The sequence below is a fragment of the Bufo bufo genome, chromosome 1, assembly GCF_905171765.1.
Source record: "Bufo bufo chromosome 1, aBufBuf1.1, whole genome shotgun sequence".
Lineage (NCBI taxonomy): Eukaryota > Metazoa > Chordata > Amphibia > Anura > Bufonidae > Bufo > Bufo bufo.
Window position 1 is genome coordinate 790,349,480 of NC_053389.1, and position 23,809 is coordinate 790,373,288.

General features: G+C 43.1%; 1 protein-coding gene across 1 annotated transcript in view; it reads right to left on the reverse strand.

Annotated features, from left to right (window-relative positions):
- KANK2 (KN motif and ankyrin repeat domains 2) overlaps positions 1–23,809 on the reverse strand; it is a 66,219-nt gene that overhangs the window by 14,678 nt on the left and 27,732 nt on the right. Inside the window, exons 3-8 of the mRNA XM_040414972.1 lie at positions 9,465–9,558; positions 7,999–8,248; positions 6,734–7,917; positions 6,464–6,580; positions 1,773–1,842; positions 517–735 (exon numbers count right to left, since the gene is read on the reverse strand). Of these exons, the coding sequence (XP_040270906.1) occupies positions 517–735; positions 1,773–1,842; positions 6,464–6,580; positions 6,734–7,917; positions 7,999–8,248; positions 9,465–9,504 (1,880 nt within the window). The 5' untranslated portion in view covers positions 9,505–9,558. The remainder of the gene's footprint in view (positions 1–516; positions 736–1,772; positions 1,843–6,463; positions 6,581–6,733; positions 7,918–7,998; positions 8,249–9,464; positions 9,559–23,809) is intronic.

Genomic DNA, 23,809 nt, shown 5'->3' on the forward strand with positions numbered 1-23,809 from the left:
TTCAGAAGTGGTGTTTGGTTCTGCTTGGGCGGTATTTTGTGCTGCACTACATGAATCCCAGGTATATACTCCCATACATGGACCCCGGTGTATACTCTTATACATGGACTCCAGGTTTATACTCACGTACATGGACCCCAGGTATATACTCCCATACATGAACCCCAGGTATATACTCCTGTACACGGACCACAGGTATATACTCCCGTACATGGACCCCAGGTATATACCCCCGTACATAAACCCCAGGTATATACTCCTGTACATAGACCACAGGTATATACTCCCATACATGGACTACAGGTATATACTGCCGTACATGGACCACAGGTATATACTGCCATACATGGACCATAGGTATATACTCCCGTACATGGACCCCAGGTTTATACTCCCGTACATGGACCACAGTCATATACTGCCATACATGGACCACAGGTATATACTCCCGTACATGGACCACAGGTATATACTTCCATACATGGACACCAGCTATATACTAAGCACTAGTGTTACCTGGGCACAGGACTAGTGGGGGATGAGCTGGTTGCCGGGGTCTCTGGGGTTTTGTGCTTCTCAGTATCTTTCGGCTGGTCACTGGTTGCGAGTGGTAGTTGTATGTCAGTCTGGGGTGATGTCAGCCCCTCACTGGCCTCATGATATTCACTTTCTGTGCTTTCACTGTCAGACGGATTCTCCATAGTTCCAGAATCTTCTGATGACGCCATGTCCATTCTACAAGAGACGTGACCACTATTACAGCTGAACACTGAGAGTTCATCTTTTATCACCATGTTGTTTTCAGGCTAAGGGTCCATTCACACATCCGCAATTTTGTTCCGCATTTTGCGAATTGCGGGCCCATTCATTTCTATGGGGCAGCACGATGTGCTGCCCGGATCCGGAATTGCGGACCCGCACTTCCGGGTCCGCAATTCCGTTCCCGAAAAAAATAGAACATGTCCTATTCTTGTCCGCAATTGCGGACAAGATTAAGCATTTTCTATTAAGTGCCGGGGATGTGCTGTCCGCAAAATGCGGAACGCACATCGCCGATGTCCGTGTTTTGTGGATCCGCAAAACACACACGGACGTGTGAATGGACCCTAATTTGGTGAACACAACATTATGTTCTGCTGATTATATTTTTCTGATACAGAGCTCCAAATTCCCTGCATAGACATAATTAAAAAACACCATGCTAGATACCTGCTGCTGCCACTAGAGGGAGTGCTGATGCTTACTACATACTGTGTAAGCAGTAAGCTACCATGCTCCCTCTAGTGGTGACTGCAGGAAACTATGCAGAGATTTGGAGGGCCAACCACTATCAAACTTTATTAAGAAATTATTTAACACAAAATGTTTAACCTATTTAAATATGAATAAAAATGAAAGGATGCCGAATGTAGCAACAGTGGCAGGAGGAGTGGTGTCTGGATAGATAGGGGAGCAGTAAATCGTGGAATGGAATATACCAGCAGCATGGACTGAACATGAGCTGCAGTTGTGTAGCTTTGGCCTTGAATAATTTCCAAATAGCGAATGGTTGACTTCCTGAGTTTATTAAGGGGTCCCATAAATTCTAGTTAGGGTGCAGCCTAATGGTGCCGCTGGCCTCCTATAGCAATGCCACGCCCACCCACAACAACCAGTGTTCGCACAGTTTCGTGGTAGAATTGCACAACTGTTGGTTGCCACAGATGGGCATTGCTTGGTCGTACACGTCCAGCCACACCGTCAGGCCGTACCCTTACACTTCTGTCACTTACTCTCCATTAATTCCAGAATATGTAGATTTCATTTCCTGTTCATCCTGAGCGATTCCTTTCCCCGAAAAGTCTGAAGAAACACCATAAAACATATGATTATAGAGGAGCCCCAACATGTCTGTCATAAGTTAACAAGGAGTCGACCAAATATTGAGATTTCGTAGTCAATTACTTCTAATGAAATATGGATTCCATATCAACATCAATATCTACAGCCTCCCAGGCTCCATGTGAGGTTTTATGTGGAGGACATTGATGTCATTGATGGTTTCAGTCCACTCAGGGTCTTCATGTCAACACTACATCAGAAGGTCCTACTGATCTCTCAGTAGTGCAGCCTCAGGCTTTGGGCCTGTACCTTCATGCCATCAGATCTCAGCACAGAAGGAAGATATTTAGACACGTGGACAACTGGTGGCCTGCAGGTGCTACCTCCATCTCCATCTCTTGCTGAGTACCAGTGGGTATGGCCAGATGGCATGGCAGGTTTCATGTGGCCATGCCTACCCACGGGTGGAAGCCAACAGGCGCACGATTTTGGAAAATCATGTGGTCATTGTCTGAAACGGATGGACGTGGTTTGGCCGTGTGTGACCACCTGCCCATACCAATGATGAATAAGGCCAGCAGGTGGCAGCATCACATAGGAATGTTACTTCCTGCTCATATTTTCTTTTTTAGTCAGATCATTTTAAGTAGCATTTTTACAAACATTATACATAGAAAAAATATAGAAAAGAATAAGAAAATACAGAAGCCTCCCACCCCTCATACAAATGTGAGGAGGAGACAGCCAACTTCCTACTCATATTTAGAAGTAGAGGAATGCTGGGAGAGGAGGAGGCCTTGGTATTCTACATGGAGGAAGTAGGGTTGCCACCCGGCCGGTAACTCACTGGTCAAGCCGGTAATTTAGTGCCCCTGCCGGCGCTGGTCATTTTTTTTCTGCAGGCAATAATAATTGCCGGTATTTTTCTAAAGGACTGTTACTAATGAGCGCTTTCATTGTGGAGCACTCATTACTACAGCCTTTAACTCTCGCCTCCGTGATGACGTCTTGCAGGTCCTGTCCTGAGCTTCCAGTCAGCAGCGAGTGTTCACAGCGGCGCCATCAAATGTATGAGGTGAGGTTTTTTTTCCCCTCACAAACAGAGAAGGAGCATTATTAATTTTGGGGGACACTAATGGGGGCATTAGTAATTCTTGGGGGGCACTAATAAAGGCATTACTATTACTGGGGGCACTAATAGAGGCATTACTATTACTGGGGGCACTAATGGAGGCATTACTATTACCGGGGGCAATAATGGGGGTATTAATATTGCTGGGAGGCTCTAATGGGGGCACTATTAATTCTGGGGGGCACTAATTGGGGCATTAATATTATTGGAGGCCACTAATGGGTGCATTACTATTGCTGGGGGCACTAATAGGAGCACTATTAATTCTGGAGGGCACTAATGGAGGCATTCATATTACTGGGGGCACTAATGGGGGCATTATTAATTCTGGTGGGCACTAATTGGGGTATTAATGTTACTGGGGGGCACTAATGGGGGCATTACTATTACTGGGGGCACTAATAGCAGCACTATTAATTCTGGGGAGCACTAATAGGGCCATTAATATTACTGAGGGCCACTAATGGGGGCATTATTTATTCTGGGGGGCACTAATGGCGGCATTACTATTGCTGGTGGCACTAATGGGGGCATCATCAATTCTGGGGGGCACTACTGGAAGCATTACTATTATTGGGGACACTAATGGGGGCATTAGTAATTCTGGGGGCACTAATGGAGGCATTACTAATACTGGGGCACTAATGGGGGCATTAATATTACTTGGATGCTCTTATGGGGCCACTATTAATTCTGGGGGGCACTAATTGGGGCATTAATATAATTGGAGGCCACTAATGGGGGCATTACTATTACTGGGGGCACTAATAGGAGCACTATAAATTCTGGAGGGCACTAATGGAGGCATTCATATTACTGGGAGCACTAATAGGAGCACTATTAATTCTGGGGAGCACTAATAGGGCCATTAATATTACCGAGGGCCACTAATGGGGGCATTATTTATTCTGGGGGGCACTAATGGAGGCATTACTATTACTGGTGGCACTAATGGGGGGCATTATCAATTCTGGGGGGAACTAATGGAAGCATTACTATTATTGGGGGCACTAATGGGGGCATTAGTAATTCTGGGGGAATTAGTAATTCTGGGGGCACTAATGGGGGCATTAGTAATTCTGGGGGCACTAATGGGGGCATTAGTAATTCTGGGGGGCACTAATGGAGGCATTACTATTACTGGAGGCACTAATAGGGGCATTAATATTACTGGGAGGCTCTAATGGGGGCACTATTAATTCTGGGGGCACTAATGGAGGCATTCATATTACTGGGGGCACTAATCGGGCATTATTAATTCTGGTGAGCACTAATTGGTGCATTAATGTTACTGAGGGGCATTAATAGGGGCATTACTATTACTGGGGGCACTAATAGGAGCACTATTAATTCTGGGGAGCACTAATAGGGCAATTAATATTACTGAGGGGCACTAATGGTGCTTTAATAATTCTGGGGGGGCACTAATGGAGGCATTACTATTACTGGGGGCACTATTGGGGGGCATTATCAATTCTGGCGGGCACTAATGATTCACTAGGTCGCACTAATGAGGGCATTATTAATACTGGGAGCCACATTATCACATAGCGACTTAACACCCAGTGCTAAGCCGTGCCCCCACAGCCACATGGACGGTATCCTTATTTTGCGGACCTCAAAGTACATATGGTTGTGTGCATGAGACCTAAAAGGTAGGACACAAAAATTTGCCGCAGCATGCTACAGACTTGTGTTTGGCCATTTCCAAAATATCCTATTCAAGATAACAACTCCTAAAAATGATGGAACAAGGTGTGAGTGCGGTCCTAAGCAGAAATTCCAAGTACTGGTTACTAGTCATCTTGGATCTACTTACATTTATCTGTGACCTTTAAGGCTCAGTTCAGACCTGAGCGTTCTGAAAGGAGCGCTCTGTATGTGCGATTGTACGGGCGTTTACAATCGCGCATACAGAGACAAGCGTACACACAGTGTCGCGCGTTCCCGAAAGTCTATGTACGGTAACGCGCGACAAGCGCCCAAAAAAACGCTCCTGTACTTGTTTGAGCGTCGGGCGTTTTGCAGCGCGATCGTACGCGCTGTAAAACGCCCAGGTGAGAACCATTCCCATAGGGAAGCATTGGTTTCTCCTTGTTGAGCGTTTTACAGCGCGTAGGAACGCGCTGTAAAACGCTCAGGTCTGAACTGAGCCTAAAAGATAATATTTTTGTGGTTAGACTTCCCCTTTAATGACAAGCCATGACAGGTGTAATCTTGGGTGGAGTACAAAAAAAAAGAATTGCTGTTGACTACTTCTGATTTCAGTAGTGTGATTCTACATGTCTTAAAGTGAATTTCCACCTTGAACACCATGATTAAATTCTTCATGTATCAGTATAGTGGTAGATTAGTTTTCTTTATGCAGATTTCTAAATCACCGGAATAGAATAAAATAATAAAGCTTGGGATACCTATAGCCACCAATAGAGGAAGCCTAAGAACTTACTACATACTGTTAATAAATATCACAAAATAATAGCAATAGGCAGTGAGCTCCCTCTAGTGGTGGCTACAGGCAGACTGAATTTTAGCATGTCGCTCCATGTAGAGTATTTTGGAACTGTTCATCGCAAGCTCCTCCTAATGCTATAAAGAGATATTAAGAAATTAATGTTAAATGTGAAAACCACATGGGGTTAAGATGTGGACAATCACTTTAAATGAACAATATGCAGCTATTGTATGTGTCAAGTACCTATGCCCTGGTGGCATATAGCACAAGCGAGTGTCAGCTTGTTAAATGTATGGAATCTGCTACATACAAAATTTTGGGGTATTCATGGAGAATGACACGCACTTACTTGCCGAACATTTGGCAGTGTCTGTCTCTCTGTCCAGCAGCTGGTGCTTCGGTCTGTGCAGTGGTGTTGGGGGAGATCGGACCCACACTTGCACCAGCTGTACGGCTGTTTCTGAGAGGCTGCCATGCCAATCAGCCAGGCCCTGGCTGGTCAGCCTGTCAGAGAGACAGGACCCCAAGCAAATCAGGACTCTGGCTCAGCATGCCATCCAATCAGAGGGCTAGGCGGGGGACCTAAATTAGGCCCTGTGCCTGTGATTTTGTAGGTTCCTTGCTCCATTTTTCCCTACAGTGCTTTGTGCAATTTACCTATTCTTGATTAGATATTATTTCTCTACCTGCTTTGGCTTGGCTCCTGATTTAACCCCCTTGTTTTTTAATTTGTCTTCTACTAACTCTCCAGAGTTTAACCCTGCGAGCTGGCTACTCTTCTATTTTCCCATTGGGTCACTGGGTAAGGTCTGCTGTGAGCTTGCACCGCTTTCCTGTCGCCCTACTCCACAGACATAACCTGGGCCCCTAGCAGCCAGGTCTATCCGGACTTTGGGTGGGCTGTGATGAGAACCTGGGTGTAGCCTTAGATCTGCTAACCAAAGTGGTGTTGAAAGATTGGCAGGTTTGACTTTAGTGATCTCCATAGTTTACTTTACATAGAGTTTGAGATTTAACAATTAGTTACTATAGTAGATAATTCATGGCCATGTTACCTGCGCCATCTTCATTCCCTGACATTGAGCCACCCGCAGTCGTTTCAGCTCCCTGAAAGTTTTGGTTGACAAAAAGACTAGTAGATGGCTCTTCTCTTTGATTGTCGGAGTCAAGCCCTGAAGACACAAAGAAACAATAGCAGGAAATGCTGGACTTACGGTGTATACATATCACAGTGAGGCCTATGTCTTAATATGTAATCACTATGCACCGTTTTGGTCCTCTTAGAGAGGTCACTACCACTAGTCCATCACAAGTCCACCACTCACCTTTCTTCTCCCCAATGTTTTGCCCAGTGATGCTGATCTTCTTGACCAAATGGACATGGACGGGAGGTCCAGTTGAAGTAAAAAGTGGTTTCTCCATCACCTCTCGGCTCTTGTAGACTCTCTCCTCATCTTCTCTAGTTTTAAGTAATCCTACTCCCCTACCTTCCAGATCTCGTGACCTTTGTAGCTGAACTCCAAGTCCAACCTCAGTGCTGGAAACGACCTCACTTCCTCGCTCCACCCTTGCCACTTTTACTGCATCAGCTCTCACATCTTCTTTCTTATCTCTCTTTAATGTGTCTTCACCTCTCGACGCACGTTCGGCTTCCTCTAGTTTGCGGTTGGCGTTTTGAACCTCGGTCAGTGCTCGGCTAAGCTGTCGTTCCAATACCGCCACTTTAGCCGATAACGCTTGAACCAGAAGCTTTTGTTTGTCTGCCTCTAGCTGTCTAGGTGGACCATGAGGCATGAGGTCCACTTCTCTCACCCAAACGCCTACACTGCAGAATTTCTTAACAGGTCTCCCATTGGAAGCCAAACATTCCTTCTTGGCCTCTGTTTCTGATTGTTCCTTTTGACCTTCCGACTCTTTCCTTTCTCCTTCAGTTTCATCACTTAGTTTTGCCTCCTCTCCACTTCCAATCTTATGTCTTCCATCCTTTGACTCTTCTTCTGGAATTTCGATGTAGAGTTCTCCTTTGGTCTTGCCTTTAGTGCTTCCTCCTGGATGTCCTAGATATTTCTGGCTCTTGAGTTGGACACTGAGCTGACGTTTTTCCTCCTGGAGCACCGAAATTTTTACTTGAAGTACAGGAATCATCTTAACCTGCTCCTCCAGTTGACGTAATCTCTTCAATGCCACTGCCATTTGCTCCCGTACATGTTGAAGGTGGACTGGAGTTGGAGACACTGGAGTGGACATCCCAGAACTTAGAGGAGTGAAAGAAGACAGCTGCTGACAGGAGGAAGAGGAGGGAAGACAAGAGAGAGATGGGGTCGACATGGAGCTGGTGGATCTGCATCCAAGACTTACTGGACGAGACTGTCCAGCTTCCAGCTTCTTACTAGCATCCATCAATGTCCTCTCAACCCTTGGATTGAAGCTGCTTGAAGTTTGAGATCCACTCCTAACTTCATATGCCGGGTAAAAGCCTCTACCACAGTAGGAATAAGACGAATGTCGACTGTAAAACAAGATCCCAAATCAGATCCTAATCATCCTGAAATTAGGCTCAAGTTTGATCTATGTGTATACAGTAGATTACCTGTCATTGCTGGCATTGGAGCAGAGGGATTCAGTAGATGTCCACCATGATCCAGTATATCCGGGGCCCCGGGGTAATGATCCAAAGCGAGGTCTGCGGCTGACTGGCACTCGCTTAATGGTGTGCCCTTTTTCTATATCATCAACGTATTTCAAGAAGTCCAGATCCAGTCGGTATCCATACGGAGTCTCCACAGAATATGGTGCATCAGGTTCTTTCATGGTAGATAAAGAATTTGGGACAGATTTACCTGGAAAAAAAGAAATGAAACATGTAGATGTTTTTTTTACTTAATATTCATTACTGTGTAATGCAGTTGACATTTTTAAGACAAATACCATCCCTTGTCCATAGGGAGCAGTATTATAGTAGTTATATTCTTGTACATAGGTGCAGTATTATAGTAGTTATATTCTTGCACATAGGAGCAGTATTATAGTAGTTATATTCTTGTACATAGGAGGCAGTATTATAGTAGTTATACTCTTGAACATAGGAGCAGTATTATAGTAGTTATATTCTTGTACATAGGAGCAGTATTATAGTAGTTATATTCTTGTACATAGGAGGCAGTATTATAGCAGTTATATTCTTGTACATAGGAGGCAGTATTATAGCAGTTATATTCTTGTACATAGGAGCAGTATTATAGCAGTTATATTCTTGTACATAGGAGGCAGTATTATAGCAGGTATATTCTTGTACATAGGAGCAGTATTATAGGTGTTATATTCTTGTACATAGGAGCAGCATTATAGTAGTTATATTATTGTACATAGGAGAAGTATTATAGTACGGTAGTTATATTCTTGTACATAGGAGGCAGTATTATAGCAGTTATATTCTTGTACATAGGAGCAGTATTATAGTAGTTATATTCTTGTACATAGGAGGCAGTATTATAGTAGATATATTCTTGTACATAGGAGGCAGTATTATAATAGTTATATTCTTGTATATAGGAGCATTATTATAGTAGTTATATTCTTGTACATAGGAGGCAGTATTATAGTAGTTATATTCTTGTACATAGGAGCAGTATTATAGTAGTTATATTCTTGTACATAGGAGGCAGTATTATAGCAGTTATATTCTTGTATATAGGAGCAGTATTATAGTAGTTATATTCTTGTACATAGGAGGCAGTATTATAGCAGTTATATTCTTGTATATAGGAGCAGTATTATAGTAGTTATACTCTTGTACATAGGAACAGTATTATAGTAGATATATTCTTGTATATAGGAGCTGTATTATTTTCAGTTAGTCTGCATGGCAGATGTAATCATACAAACACCAGTCACACAGGAATAAGGAACTACAGTGTTAATAATTTTAATGGGCAATTGTGTTTAGTCTGTTTCAATTATAATGATGATTATTATTATTAATAACCCAATTTCCATTTTAGATATAATCCATGGTGGTTTTGCAGTCAGCGGATGATAAGACTGGACAGTTGATACCTGGAAAGTGAGTCTCCATGTGTAGAACTTGTGCCATCATGTCTTCAGTTGTTTGTGCCAAACAAAAATAAGGTGTGTGCCGTGTCACTGTGCTCTGTAAGAGGAGGACAGAAAAGAAAGGTAGTATAGTTACAATTCACAGACATAACATAACTACTACTGGGTGAAACAGAAGTGAGGAGCTATGTTACATGGAGTCTGCTCCTCCCACCACAGGGTGACACAGACAGGAGGGAGGAGCTATGTGACATGGAGTCTGCCCCTCCCACCACAGGGTGACACAGACAGGAGGGAGGAGCTATGTGACATGGAGTCTGCTCCTCCCACCACAGGGTGACACAGACAGGAGGGAGGAGCTATGTGACATGGAGTCTGCTCCTCCCACCACAGGGTGACACAGACAGGAGGGAGGATCTATGTGACATGGAGTCTGCTCCTCCCACCACAGGGTGACAGACAGGAGGGAGGAGCTATGTGACATGTAGTCTGCTCCTCCCACCACAGGGTGACAGGAGTGAGAACATCATTACCCTTTATGATTAGATTCAGAAAAGAGGTTCCCTCAGCAACCAATCTAATCACTGCTTTCATTTTCTCTCCTGGATTCTGGGTGCTACAAGTGATGCCTCCCAGTCTCCACACCAGTTCTTATAATGGCCCCAGTCTCCAGTATGTAGTCGCTGTCTGTTCTCATGATCCCACGGCAGTGTCTCGGCCTGTGCTGAGTGTCACACGTTCTGCTCCATCTCGACTTCTCTCTACTCAGCCCCTGACGCACATCTCTCTGCTCTGTCTCTGTATATTCTGTAGTCATGGCCACCTCTTCTTCAGGAGACTACACCGAGATGTCCATGTATCACCCTAGTAATATCCTGCATCTCTTCTCCTGTTTTCTCCTCATTCCTGACCTCTCATTCTTGAAGCGTCTTTATTCCTGTCTTTCCAGCTGTTAATTCCCGCTGACTGTCTCTCCATTCCCATACTCCTCCATTATCTCTTTGCTTCACTCATCATTCCTCTACCTGTACACTGTCATCTATTGTCATTCCTCTCTTTCATGCCTCCCTGGGGAATAATTCCATAAATGTGCATTACTAAATTTACTAAACTACTCCGTACTAAACTATCTGCATGGTTTCTACCTGTATATTAGACCAGAACTTCATTATTTGGTGCAATTTGGACCTTAAAATATCTATAATCTGAGGATTTATGTACTAATATGTAAATGGTTAATGAAGTGCAAGAAAACAATCCTCCCAGGGGCTCCACATGCTGCAAACCTAACCGATCCCCAGCTGCCGCAGTAATTATGCTTTGGGGCGGAGTTTGAGGCGTGGCCTAGTATGAAAAATATTGCCGCGATGCGCGTCGGCATATATTGTCCCTCTTTGTGATTTTCAAAAGTTGGGAGGTTTCTACACTCTTTCTGTGCTCTCTTTTCATCCTTGCACACTCTCTTTGTTCCTGCACACTCTATTGATGTCTGCACATTCTCCCTGCCTGCATGATCTTTTGCTGTTTCTGACAATCTCTATTCCTTGCAGCACGCTCTCTCTTACTTCCTGCGTACTCTCTTTTCCTTCTTGCACACGCTCTCCCTTTCTGCATGCTCACTTATTGCTCCTGCATACTGCCTTTCTGCACTCTTTCTCTTCCATTCTTCATGATCGCTCCGTATCTCTTTCTGCATGATCTGCACAGTATCTCTTCCTTCCGGCATCCTCTGTCTTCCTTTCTGCACACCGTCTCTTCCTTTCTTCACACTCATTCCTGCACACTCTCTCTTCCTTCCTGCCCATTCTCTCATTCTTGCTACATGCATTCTTTTTCCTCCTACAACCCACACTCTTCCTTCCTGAATACTCTCTCTTCCTTCCTGCACACTGTCTCTTCCTTCCTGCACACTGTCTCTTCCTTCCTGCACAGTCTCTTCCTTCCCACATACTCCTTCCTCCCAGCACACTCTTGTTTTACTGCACCCTGTCCTTTTCCTGCACACACTCTCTTCCTTCCTGCCCAATCTCTCATTCTTGCTGCATGCATTCTTTTCCTTCCTACACCCACACTTGTCCTTCCTGAATACTCATCCTTACTTCCTGCACACTCTCTCTTCCTTCCTGTCAATTCTCTCATTCTTGCTGCATGCACTCTTTTCCCTCCTACACCCACACTTTTCCTTCCTGAATACTCATCCTTACTTCCTGCACACTCTCTTCCTTCCCGCATACTGCCTTCCTGCACATTCTCTCCTCTTTCCTGCACACTCTCTTCCTTCCTGCACTCTTGTTTTCCTGCACACTCTCTTCCTCCTTGCATATTTTCTTTTCCTTCCTGCACTCTCTACCTTCATGAGCATTCTGTCTTCCTTCCTGCACTCTCTCTTTGTTCCTGCGCAATAATTCTCCATTCCTGCCCTTTTACCCCTCCTGTCCCGCTATTCCATTCATTCTTCAGCCCTTACTTTACTGACTTGCCCCACTTATTCTACGTCTAGTCTTCTCCTTTTCTTCGGTCCTCTCCTGCTTTTCTCCTCTCGTCATTCCTTCGCTCCCTTTTACCCTCTCTCTATTCCAGTTCCTCCTCAGTCTTTTCATATCTTCCTCTGCTCCCCACATCTTCCTGCCTCATCTCTCAGTTTCTTCTTCTTTGCTCTCCCCCCGATCCCTCGCCCTTTTCTCCCCCACAAGCCTTCTTCATGCTGTTCTGCTCTTGCAGACACACACTTATTGTGTCTTGCCTGTCCATGTCACAGCGGCTCCTGAGATCACAGTGACAGCAGGCTCTCTGTTTACTAGCTCCAAGCCACAGCATCCCGCGCTGTGTGCAGCTGTAACATGGTCCCCACGCCTCACTGTACCACAAGCCCTTAAAGGGGCGACGCTAGCTCCAACATAACTGCTACTCCAACATGGTGGAGTGATCAGAGTATCATTCACACTTAATATTCAGGTCTGCACTCCAGTCCCCAAAACTATTTTTGTATGCCACTGCCTACTTGTGATAATATATGGAACTAAATAGAAAATACTCTTGGCGCTACTAGGGGGAGCCATACTTGTTTAGGTTAATTGGTGTTGTATAACTCTCTATGCCAGGGATGCCCAACCTGCGGCCCTCCAGCTGTTCCAAAACTACAATTCCCAGCATGCCCTGCTGTAGGATGATAGATGTAGGCTGTCTGGGTATGCTGGGAGTTGTAGTTTTGCAACAGCTGGAGGGCCGCAAGTTAGGCATCCCTGCTCTATGCAGTGAGCTCCCTCTAGTGGCAGCTACAGGCAGACAGAGATTTTTTTCTTTCTTAATTTAATTGGATGTTGTGTTAGAGGCAGGGGCGTTGCTAGGTTAAAACATTCGGGGCCTGGGCCTGATGTTTTGTCCCAGGCCCCGAATGTCCTGCCTCAGGATGGCAATACAATTGAATCTAATGCACTGGAAGAGCTGAAGGACCTGTGATGACATCACAGGTCATGTGACCATTAAAACAGGCAGTGGTTGAGAAGGACCTGCGATGATGTCACCATCATGTGACCAGTGCAGGAGAGGAGGGCATTGAAGAGGAGAAGTCCTGGGGGAAGAACCTGTGGTGAGGTCTGCTACATGAGAAGAGGTAAGTGAAGGGAGAGGCAGAGCAATGCTGGGAGTTGTGGTTATTTAACTGGGACTGTATGTTAGGGCTGAAGGGAGGGATGCTGGAAGTTGTGGTTATTTAACTGGGACTGTGTGTTAGGGCTGAAGGGAAGGATGTTATTTACATGGGACTGTATGTTGATGGCGGCTGTGGGAGGGAGTGATGTTATTTACATGAGACTGAATGTTGGAGGGGGCTGGGGTGGTGTAATGTTATTTACATGGGACTGTATGTTGAATGCGGCTGTGGGAGGGGATTATGTTATTTACATGGGACTGTATGTCAGAGGGGGCTAGGGGAGGCAGTGATGCTATTTACATGGGACTGTATGTTGATGGCGGCTGTGAGCGGGAGTGATTATTTACATGGGACTGTATTTTGGAGGGGGCTGTAGATAGAGAGGGATGTTATTTATGTACATGAGACTGTATATTGGAGGGGGCTGGAGAGATGGTGTGATGTTATTTACATGGGACTGTATGGTGGATGGAGGAATACAACTACAGAAGGCACTGCAGGGGCAGTATAAATACTAGGGGCACTGTAGGGGTATTATAAATCCAGGGGACATTAGGCGTTCTTATTACTACTGGGGGCTCTATAGGAGGGACTTATAGATCTGCCTTATTTCTATTAAGAGCACTATAGGAGCATTATTACTACTGAGGGGTTTGTAGAGAGCTTTATAACCACTGGGGGAACAATAGGGGGCCTTATTTCTACTGGGGGCTCTTCTACTAATGGGGGCACTCTTGGCGAGCGTTAACATGGTTGGGGGCACTGTAGTATTACTAATGGGGGCATTTTTCGGGGGGCATTATCACTGTTGGGAGCACTGTAGGGGGGCAGTATTACTAATGGAGGCATTTTAGAAGGGAATTACTATTGGTGGGACTATGAGGAGCACTATTACTATGGGGCACTCATTTTTCTTCAGGATAGTATTTGGGGGTATTGGGGGGCACAGCGAGCAGCAGGATAAAACTGTGGAGACTCCAGGTTGGGTAATGATGATAGAAATGTGAGGAACCTAAGATGTCTGTGTGTCACACTCTGCAGAGACGAGGCGCGGCTGAAAGAAGTTGTATGGACCAAATAGAGAAGATAATGACAGAGAAGATCTACATTGGAGGAGACGTCACCTGGGAGGCCCTGGATGTGACAGGTATATGCTGCTGTATAGTGGTGCGACTTATAGAACTGGGCCATATTCATTGGGGCTTGGGCCCCGGATCTTTTGAGACCCTGGTTATGGTTAGAGGAATCAGGATTTGGCGCTGAGGCCAGAATTTTGGGCATATTTAGATGAAATAATGTTCAGCTACACTTACCTGCTCTAGACCGCCACCATTAACCCCTTCACCATCCTAAAGCATATTGCAATAAACCATTTAATTATATTACTATATAATCTTAAGTGTTAACCACCAAACCACCCCAGACCACCAGGAATATTAGATATTAACCAATGCCAGTCTTAGAATACCATGGATAATGGGACAGTATTAACCCTTTCATCCCCACCACTAAGCCACTGTAGATGACCAGATCTAAGTTGTAGTACATGTAGAGAGTTTATATAAGTATTTTCCTCACTAGGGTACGCCTACACGTAGAGGAAACGCTGTTGGTTTTACCAGCACATCTGCAGGCAAAAAGTCCATATCATGTTACAGTAGCAGCAACAGTGGATGTGGACAAATCCCATGAACATGCTGCGGGAATAAAACCGGAATCTGCGTGGATATTCACATGCAGGGCGGATTTCAAATCTTTAACTTATTGATTGTTTCTGTAAATACTCACTGCAGACTTAACCCTTTAAAATTCACCTTGGAATTTGGGTGGAAATACGCCATGGATTTAGTTTGTTCTGTGTGGAGGTGTCCATATTGTGTCACTACCTCCCCATCTTACCTCTCCGCACTGCTGTTCCTGTACTGTCTCTACATACTGTATACAGCTATGTCACTACCTCCCCATCTTACCTCTCCACACTGCTTTTCCTGTGCTGTCTCTACATATACAGCTCTGTCACTACCTCCCCATCTTACCTCTCCGCACTGCTGTTCCTGTACTGTCTCTACATATACAGCTATGTCACTACCTCCACATCTTACCTCTCCGCACTGCTGTTCCTGTACTGTCTCTACATATACAGCTATGTCACTACCTCCCCATCTTACCTCTCCACACTTCTGTTCCTGTACTGTCTCTACATATACAGCTATGTCACTACCTCCCCATCTTACCTCTCCACACCCTGCTGTTCCTGTACTGTCTCTACATACTGTATACAGCTATGTCACTACCTCCCCGCACTGCTGTTATTGTACTGTCTCTACATATATAGCTCTGTCACTACCTCCCCATCTTACCTCTCCACACCCTGCTGTTTCTGTACCATCTCTGTCTCTACAGATTCAGCTGTCACTACTTCCCCATCTTTCCTCTCTCCACTCTGCTGTTCCTGCGTTATCTCCACATATACAGCTGTCACTACCTCTCCAGCTAACACTTCCACACTCTGCTGTTCCTGTATTGTCTCCACATATCAATCTTTGTCACTACCTCCCCATCTTACCTCTCTGCACTCTGCTTTTCCTGTTCTGTCTCTACATGTACAGCTCTGGCACTACCTCCTCATCTTACCTGTCTTCCCTCTGCTGTTCCTGTTCTGTCTCTACATCTACAGCTCTGGCACTACATCCCATCTTACCTGTCTTCACTCTGCTTTTCCTGTTCTGTCTCTACATGTACAGCTCTGTCACTACCTCCCTATCTTACCTGTCTTCACTCTGCTTTTCCTGTTCTGTTTCTACATGTACAGCTCTGGCACTACCTCCCTATCTTACCTGTCTTCACTCTGCTTTTCCTGTTCTGTTTCTACATGTACAGCTCTGGCACTACCTCCTCATCTTACCTGTCTTCACTCTGCTGTTCCTGTTCTGTCTCTACATATACAGCTCTGGCACTACATCCCATCTTACCTGTCTTCACTCTGCTTTTCCTGTTCTGTTTCTACATGTACAGCTCTGGCACTACCTCCCTATCTTACCTGTCTTCACTCTGCTTTTCCTGTTCTGTTTCTACATGTACAGCTCTGGCACTACCTCCCTATCTTACCTGTCTTCACTCTGCTTTTCCTGTTCTGTTTCTACATGTACAGCTCTGGCACTACCTCCTCATCTTACCTGTCTTCACTCTGCTGTTCCTGTTCTGTCTCTACATATACAGCTCTGGCACTACATCCCATCTTACCTCTCTGCACTGCGCTGTTCCTATATTGTCTCCACATATCAAGCTCTGTACATCTCCATGCTCTGCTATTCCTGTGTGTTCTCCAGCTGCAGGGTGTAGCGTGGAGCTCGCTGTGCAGCTGCAGCAGGCCGGGCGGTTTATTTTTAGCAGTGGCCCTCTCCTCACACCGCCTGACTCTTCATTCTCATCTCAAGTCATTTTACAAACAAGGAAAATGTAATATTATTTTTTTTGCCTGAACTGCAGCAAATCGGAAGATCTTGAACACAACGTCCTTGTGTCACATGGAAATCCTCCTTATCTCACCCTGAGACTTCTAGATCATTGGCATCTTGTGCCACATTCCAGTGTGCCCATCTGTGACCTGCAAGATGAGATAAGATAGGGCCAGAGTATATGTGAAGTGCTTCACCATCATCACTGCGCATAGGCCATGGTGCCCCCATTACCAGCACTATGGAGAACTGGGAATAATACTGGCTGTGATATTTGCCTTCATGTATCACTATGTATTAGGTATTGTCTCCCACGATTCACTATAAGGGACAGTTACAAAGGAATGGTATGGCAGTAGTTTTACACTGCGTGCAGAATTATTAGGCAAATGAGTATTTTGACCACATCATCCTCTTTATGCATGTTGTCTTACTCCAAGCTGTATAGGCTCGAAAGCCTACTACCAATTAAGCATATTAGGTGATGTGCATCTCTGTAATGAGAAGGGGTGTGGTCTAATGACATCAACACCCTATATCAGGTGTGCATAATTATTAGGCAACTTCCTTTCCTTTGGCAAAATGGGTCAAAAGAAGGACTTGACAGGCTCAGAAAAGTCAAAAATAGTGAGACATCTTGCAGAGGGATGCAGCACTCTTAAAATTGCAAAGCTTCTGAAGCGTGATCATCGAACAATCAAGCGTTTCATTCAAAATAGTCAACAGGGTCGCAAGAAGCGTGTGGAAAAACCAAGGCGCAAAATAACTGCCCATGAACTGAGAAAAGTCAAGCGTGCAGCTGCCAAGATGCCACTTGCCACCAGTTTGGCCATATTTCAGAGCTGCAACATCACTGGAGTGCCCAAAAGCACAAGGTGTGCAATACTCAGAGACATGGCCAAGGTAAGAAAGGCTGAAAGACGACCACCACTGAACAAGACACACAAGCTGAAACGTCAAGACTGGGCCAAGAAATATCTCAAGACTGATTTTTCTAAGGTTTTATGGACTGATGAAATGAGAGTGAGTCTTGATGGGCCAGATGGATGGGCCCGTGGCTGCATTGGTAAAGGGCAGAGAGCTCCAGTCCGACTCAGACGCCAGCAAGGTGGAGGTGGAGTACTGGTTTGGGCTGGTATCATCAAAGATGAGCTTGTGGGGCCTTTTCGGGTTGAGGATGGAGTCAAGCTCAACTCCCAGTCCTACTGCCAGTTTCTTGAAGACACCTTCTTCAAGCAGTGGTACAGGAAGAAGTCTGCATCCTTCAAGAAAAACATGATTTTCATGCAGGACAATGCTCCATCACACGCGTCCAAGTACTCCACAGCGTGGCTGGCAAGAAAGGGTATAAAAGAAGAAAATCTAATGACATGGCCTCCTTGTTCACCTGATCTGAACCCCATTGAGAACCTGTGGTCCATCATCAAATGTGAGATTTACAAGGAGGGAAAACAGTACACCTCTCTGAACAGTGTCTGGGAGGCTGTGGTTGCTGCTGCACGCAATGTTGATGGTGAACAGATCAAAACACTGACAGAATCCATGGATGGCAGGCTTTTGAGTGTCCTTGCAAAGAAAGGTGGCTATATTGGTCACTGATTTGTTTTTGTTTTGTTTTTGAATGTCAGAAATGTATATTTGTGAATGTTGAGATGTTATATTGGTTTCACTGGTAAAAATAAATAATTGAAATGGGTATATATTTGTTTTTTGTTAAGTTGCCTAATAATTATGCACAGTAATAGTCACCTACACACAGATATCCCCCTAAAATAGCTAAAACTAAAAACAAACTAAAAACTACTTCCAAAAATATTCAGCTTTGATATTAATGAGTTTTTTGGGTTCATTGAGAACATGGTTGTTGTTCAATAATAAAATTAATCCTCAAAAATACAACTTGCCTAATAATTCTGCACTCCCTGTAGACGTTATATGGCACTATAATTCTGACAGCACTATGACAGTATAACTACGCATAATGGGACCTCCACAGACCTCAATATGGCCACAGGTGGACCGTATCTTACATGATATGCTTAGATACATCCTCTCAACAGACAGTATCACACATTATAAGCTTAGATACATGGACCCAGCAGACAGTATCACACATGATAAGCATAAACACACCAGTTCAGCAGACAGCATCACCCATGGTAGGTTCAAATACACGTATTCAGCAGACAGTATCACACATGATAGGCCTAGATACATAACATAGCAGACAGTATCACAAATGATAGGCTTAGATAGATAGCTCAGAAAACAGTATCACTAATAATAATAAGCTTAGATACAAAGCTCAGCAGACAGTGTCACACATGATATCACACATCATGGATTAGATACATAACATAGCAGACAGTATCGCACATCATAACCTTAGATACACTGCTCAGCAGACAGTATCACACATGATAGACCTAGATACATCGCTCAGCAGACAGTATCACACATGATAGACCTAGATACACAGCTCAGTAGACCGTATCACACATGATACGCTTAGATACATCGCTCCGAAGACAGTATCACACATGATACGCTTAGATACACAGCTCAGTAGACAGTATCACTGATAAAAGGCTTCGTTACATTGCTCAGCAGACAGTATCACACACAATAGGCTTAGATACATCGCTCTGCGGACAGTATCACTAATAAAAAGCTTAGATACATTGCTCAGCAGACAGTATCACACACGATAGGCTTTATATAATTGACATACACAAGTTGTTTTCCATCATTCAATTAATTAAGCCAAGAACTTGTCAGGACGTCGGGCCGGACGCGGTGCTGGAGTTTGGGTGGTCCCATACTGGGTTAAAGGAACTTTTCAAATTACCACTAATTGCAATAGAAACACAGCAGAGACTGTAGGATGATCAATCAGCGCAGTGTAAACAGCGTCGTACCGCGGCTCAGATAACATGTGCTCTGGATGTGGTTTAGCTGGTCGGACTCCCATAATGCTCTTCTGCTGCTGGAGGGTCTGTAGTTCACCTATCTACTAATGTAAAACAAGCAAAATAATCCTGCTAAACTAATACAGAGAGGAAAGTGTTAAACAGTCAACACCACAGCAGGGCGGGTTTTAAAGAAATGTATGTCCCCCATTTGCCATTTTTAGACAATTGATCCCGCTTGTATAGAGCCACGATAATACAGCCATATGCAGCCCTCTTAATTCTATTAAATGGTGTAACGCTACTATAGACAGCCCACCATATACCGCCAGATAGCACCAATATAACACTGCCATATGCAGCCTACATAACATCACCATATGGTGCCAAAATAATACTGCTATATCCAGCCTTCTTATAGCGCCAGATATCTCCAATATAATATAGCCATATGCAGCCACTGAACATCACTATATGGTGGCAAAATAATACTGCTATATCCAGCCTTCTTATAGCGCCAGATAGCTCCAATATAACACTGCCATATGCAGCCACTGAACATTACCATATGGTGCCAAAATAATACTGCTATATCCAGGCCTCTTATAGCGCCAGATAGCTCCAAGATAATATAGCCATATGCAGCCAATTAACATTTCAATATGGTGCCAAAATAATACTGCTATATCCAGCCCATGTAATTCTGCCTAATAGAACCAAGAAAGTACTGCCACATAAGGCCCACATAATGCCGCCATATACTGTCCAAATAATATGCAGTATCCAAAAAAAGAGCCCTTATAAAAGCCACTGCATGTGACTACATAACATACAATAAGTGGCCATACACTATCTTTATTCTAAATTGCACCATCGGTGCACATCCAGCCTGTGCAGCTTCCTCATAGACCACAATGCAGGCAGAGGGGTCAGGGTGTTCTGGCTGGGGGTATAGAACATTTTGTGCATACTGTATCACTGATGACCTCCACTGACTTCACACTTCAGGATTTCTCAGGAACTCATATCCATTATTGGGTCATTCAGCCAGTCTATATATAAGGAGTGCATCAGGATGCTATTACGGGGGGCACAATATTGTGACCCCCAAACCCCCTTCCCCCACATACACAGCCAGTGTAACACCGACAACCTGCAGACATGACAAAATCATACATTCTGAAGCTGGAGAACCTCATGAACAAAGTAACACCCTAAAATAATGATGTGCAAATGCTATGGGCGAAATAATTGCTAATGGCAGGAACGTCCTGCCTAATTGCAGAATAACATCATCATTTACCAGCCATGCTAAACCGCCATCCAATGTCTACTCATGTAGAGAAATACTCCCAGCTAATGACAAGTTAGGTCCAGATCCCTTATCACTAAGATTTTCCAGTTTTCCAGATACAGTTGTGTTCAAAAGAATAGCAGTGTGTTTAAAAAAGTGAATAAAGCTCAAAATCCTTCTAATAGCTTTTATTTCCATACACACAAATGCATTGGGAACATTACACATTCTATTCCAAATGAAAACATAAAGAAAAAATCATTTTGTCTGTATTATGTATGTATACCCCTTTTCATATGTACAGCGCTATGGAATGAATGGCGCTTTAATAATAAATAATAATAATAGGAGGCAGTATTATAGTAGTTATATTCTTGTATATAGGAGCAGTATTATAGTAGTTATATTCTTGTACATAGGAGCAGTATTATAGTAGTTATATTCTTGTACATAAGAGCAGTATTATAGTAGTTATATTCTTGTACATAGGAGGCAGTATTATAGTAGATATATTCTTGTACATAGGAGCAGTATTATAGTAGTTATATTCTTGTATATAGGAGCAGTATTATAGTAGTTATATTCTTGTACATAGGAGCAGTATTATAGTAGTTATATTCTTGTACATAGGAGCAGTATTATAGTAGTTATATTCTTGTACAAAGGAGGCAGTATTATAGTAGTTATATTATTGTACATAGGAGCAGTATTATAGTAGTTATATTATTGTACATAGGAGCAGTATTATAGTAGTTATATTCTTGTACATAGGAGCAGTATTATAGTAGTTATATTCTTGTACATAGGGGTAGTATTATAGTAGTTATATTCTTGTATATAGGGGGCAGTATTATAGTAGTTATATTCTTGTACATAGGAGGCAGTATTATAGTAGTTATATTATTGTACATAGGAGCAGTATTATAGTAGTTATATTCTTGTACATAGGAGCAGTATTATAGTAGTTATATTCTTGTACATAGGAGCAGTATTATAGTAGTTATATTCTTGTACATAGGAACAGTATTATAGTAGTTATATTATTGTACATAGGAGCAGTATTATAGTAGTTATATTGTTGTACATAGGAGCAGTATTATAGTAGTTATATTCTTGTATATAGGAGCAGTATTATAGTAGTTATATTCTTGTACATAGGAGCAGTATTATAGTAGTTATATTCTTGTACATAGGAGCAGTATTATAGTAGTTATATTCTTGTACATAGGAGCAGTATTATAGTAGTTATATTCTTGTACATAGGAGGCAGTATTATAGTCGTTATATTCTTGTACATAGGAGCAGTATTATAGTAGATATATTCTTGTACATAGGAGCAGTATTATAGTAGTTATATTCTTGTATATAGGGGGCAGTATTATAGTAGTTATATTCTTGTACATAGGAGGCAGTATTATAGTAGTTATATTCTTGTACATAGGAGCAGTATTATAGTAGTTATATTCTTGTACATAGGAGCAGTATTATAGTAGTTATATTCTTGTACATAGGAGCAGTATTATAGTAGTTATATTCTTGTACATAGGAGCAGTATTATAGTAGTTATATTGTTGTACATAGGAGCAGTATTATAGTAGTTATATTGTTGTACATAGGAGCAGTATTATAGTAGTTATATTGTTGTACATAGGAGCAGTATTATAGTAGTTATATTGTTGTACATAGGAGCAGTATTATAGTAGTTATATTGTTGTACATAGGAGCAGTATTATAGTAGTTATATTCTTGTATATAGGAGCAGTATTATAGTAGTTATATTCTTGTACATAGGAGCAGTATTATAGTAGTTATATTCTTGTACATAGGAGGCAGTATTATAGTAGTTATATTCTTGTACATAGGAGCAGTATTATAGTAGATATATTCTTGTACATAGGAGCAGTATTATAGTAGTTATATTGTTGTACATAGGAGCAGTATTATAGTAGTTATATTGTTGTACATAGGAGCAGTATTATAGTAGTTATATTGTTGTACATAGGAGCAGTATTATAGTAGTTATATTGTTGTACATAGGAGCAGTATTATAGTAGTTATATTCTTGTACATAGGAGGCAGTATTATAGTAGTTATATTCTTGTACATAGGAGCAGTATTATAGTAGTTATATTCTTGTACATAGGAGGTAGTATTATAGTAGTTATATTCTTGTACATAGGAGCAGTATTATAGTAGTTATATTCTTGTACATAGGAGGCAGTATTATAGTAGTTATATTCCTGTACATAGAAGCAGTATTATAGTAGTTATATTCTTGTACATAGGAGCAGTATTATAGTAGTTATATTCTTGTACATAGGAGGCAGTATTATAGTAGTTATATTCCTGTACATAGGAGGCAGTATTATAGTAAACTTAAAAGGAAAGTTCATTCCAGCCTCTGGATAAAACAATGGAATCCTTTATTGAGATACACCCTACGACTGAGGGTGTTATATACATCCGAAACGCGTCACAGGTGCGTTTTTCTGTACACTATGTGTTTGGCATACCTGGATTTTATGACTATTTCTCAATAAAGGATTCCATTGTTTTATCCGGAGGCTGGAATGAACTTTCTTTTCAAGTTTGAATTTGTTGGAGTGCCATGCTTTTCTGTGCCCTGGACCTCTGCATTGGAGCTGGCCGTGATTATCTTTTGGCAGTATCATAGTAATTATATTCTTGTACATTATATTCTTGTTGCCGCCAAGACCCAGATGCTGCCACCACTCTGTATAACACCACAATAAGTACAGCTCTGGACCAGGGGCGTTTTGTCCAGTGCCCCGAATGCAGGTCCGGCGCCACCCGTAAGCCCACCACCGCGTAGATTGCACTCTTGCTGGAGGCGCCGGCCCGCGGCGCCGCCTCCTAGCTAATTTATTCACTTGACTTGCCTCTGTGTAATTTCGCACAGGCGCACTGGCAGAGGCATCGTCGAGCGAAGTGCGCATGCGCCGTCTTCCAGCGCACCTTGTTCGACGACACCTCTGCCAGTGCGCCTGTGCGAGATTAAGGCGCTTCTCTGCAAT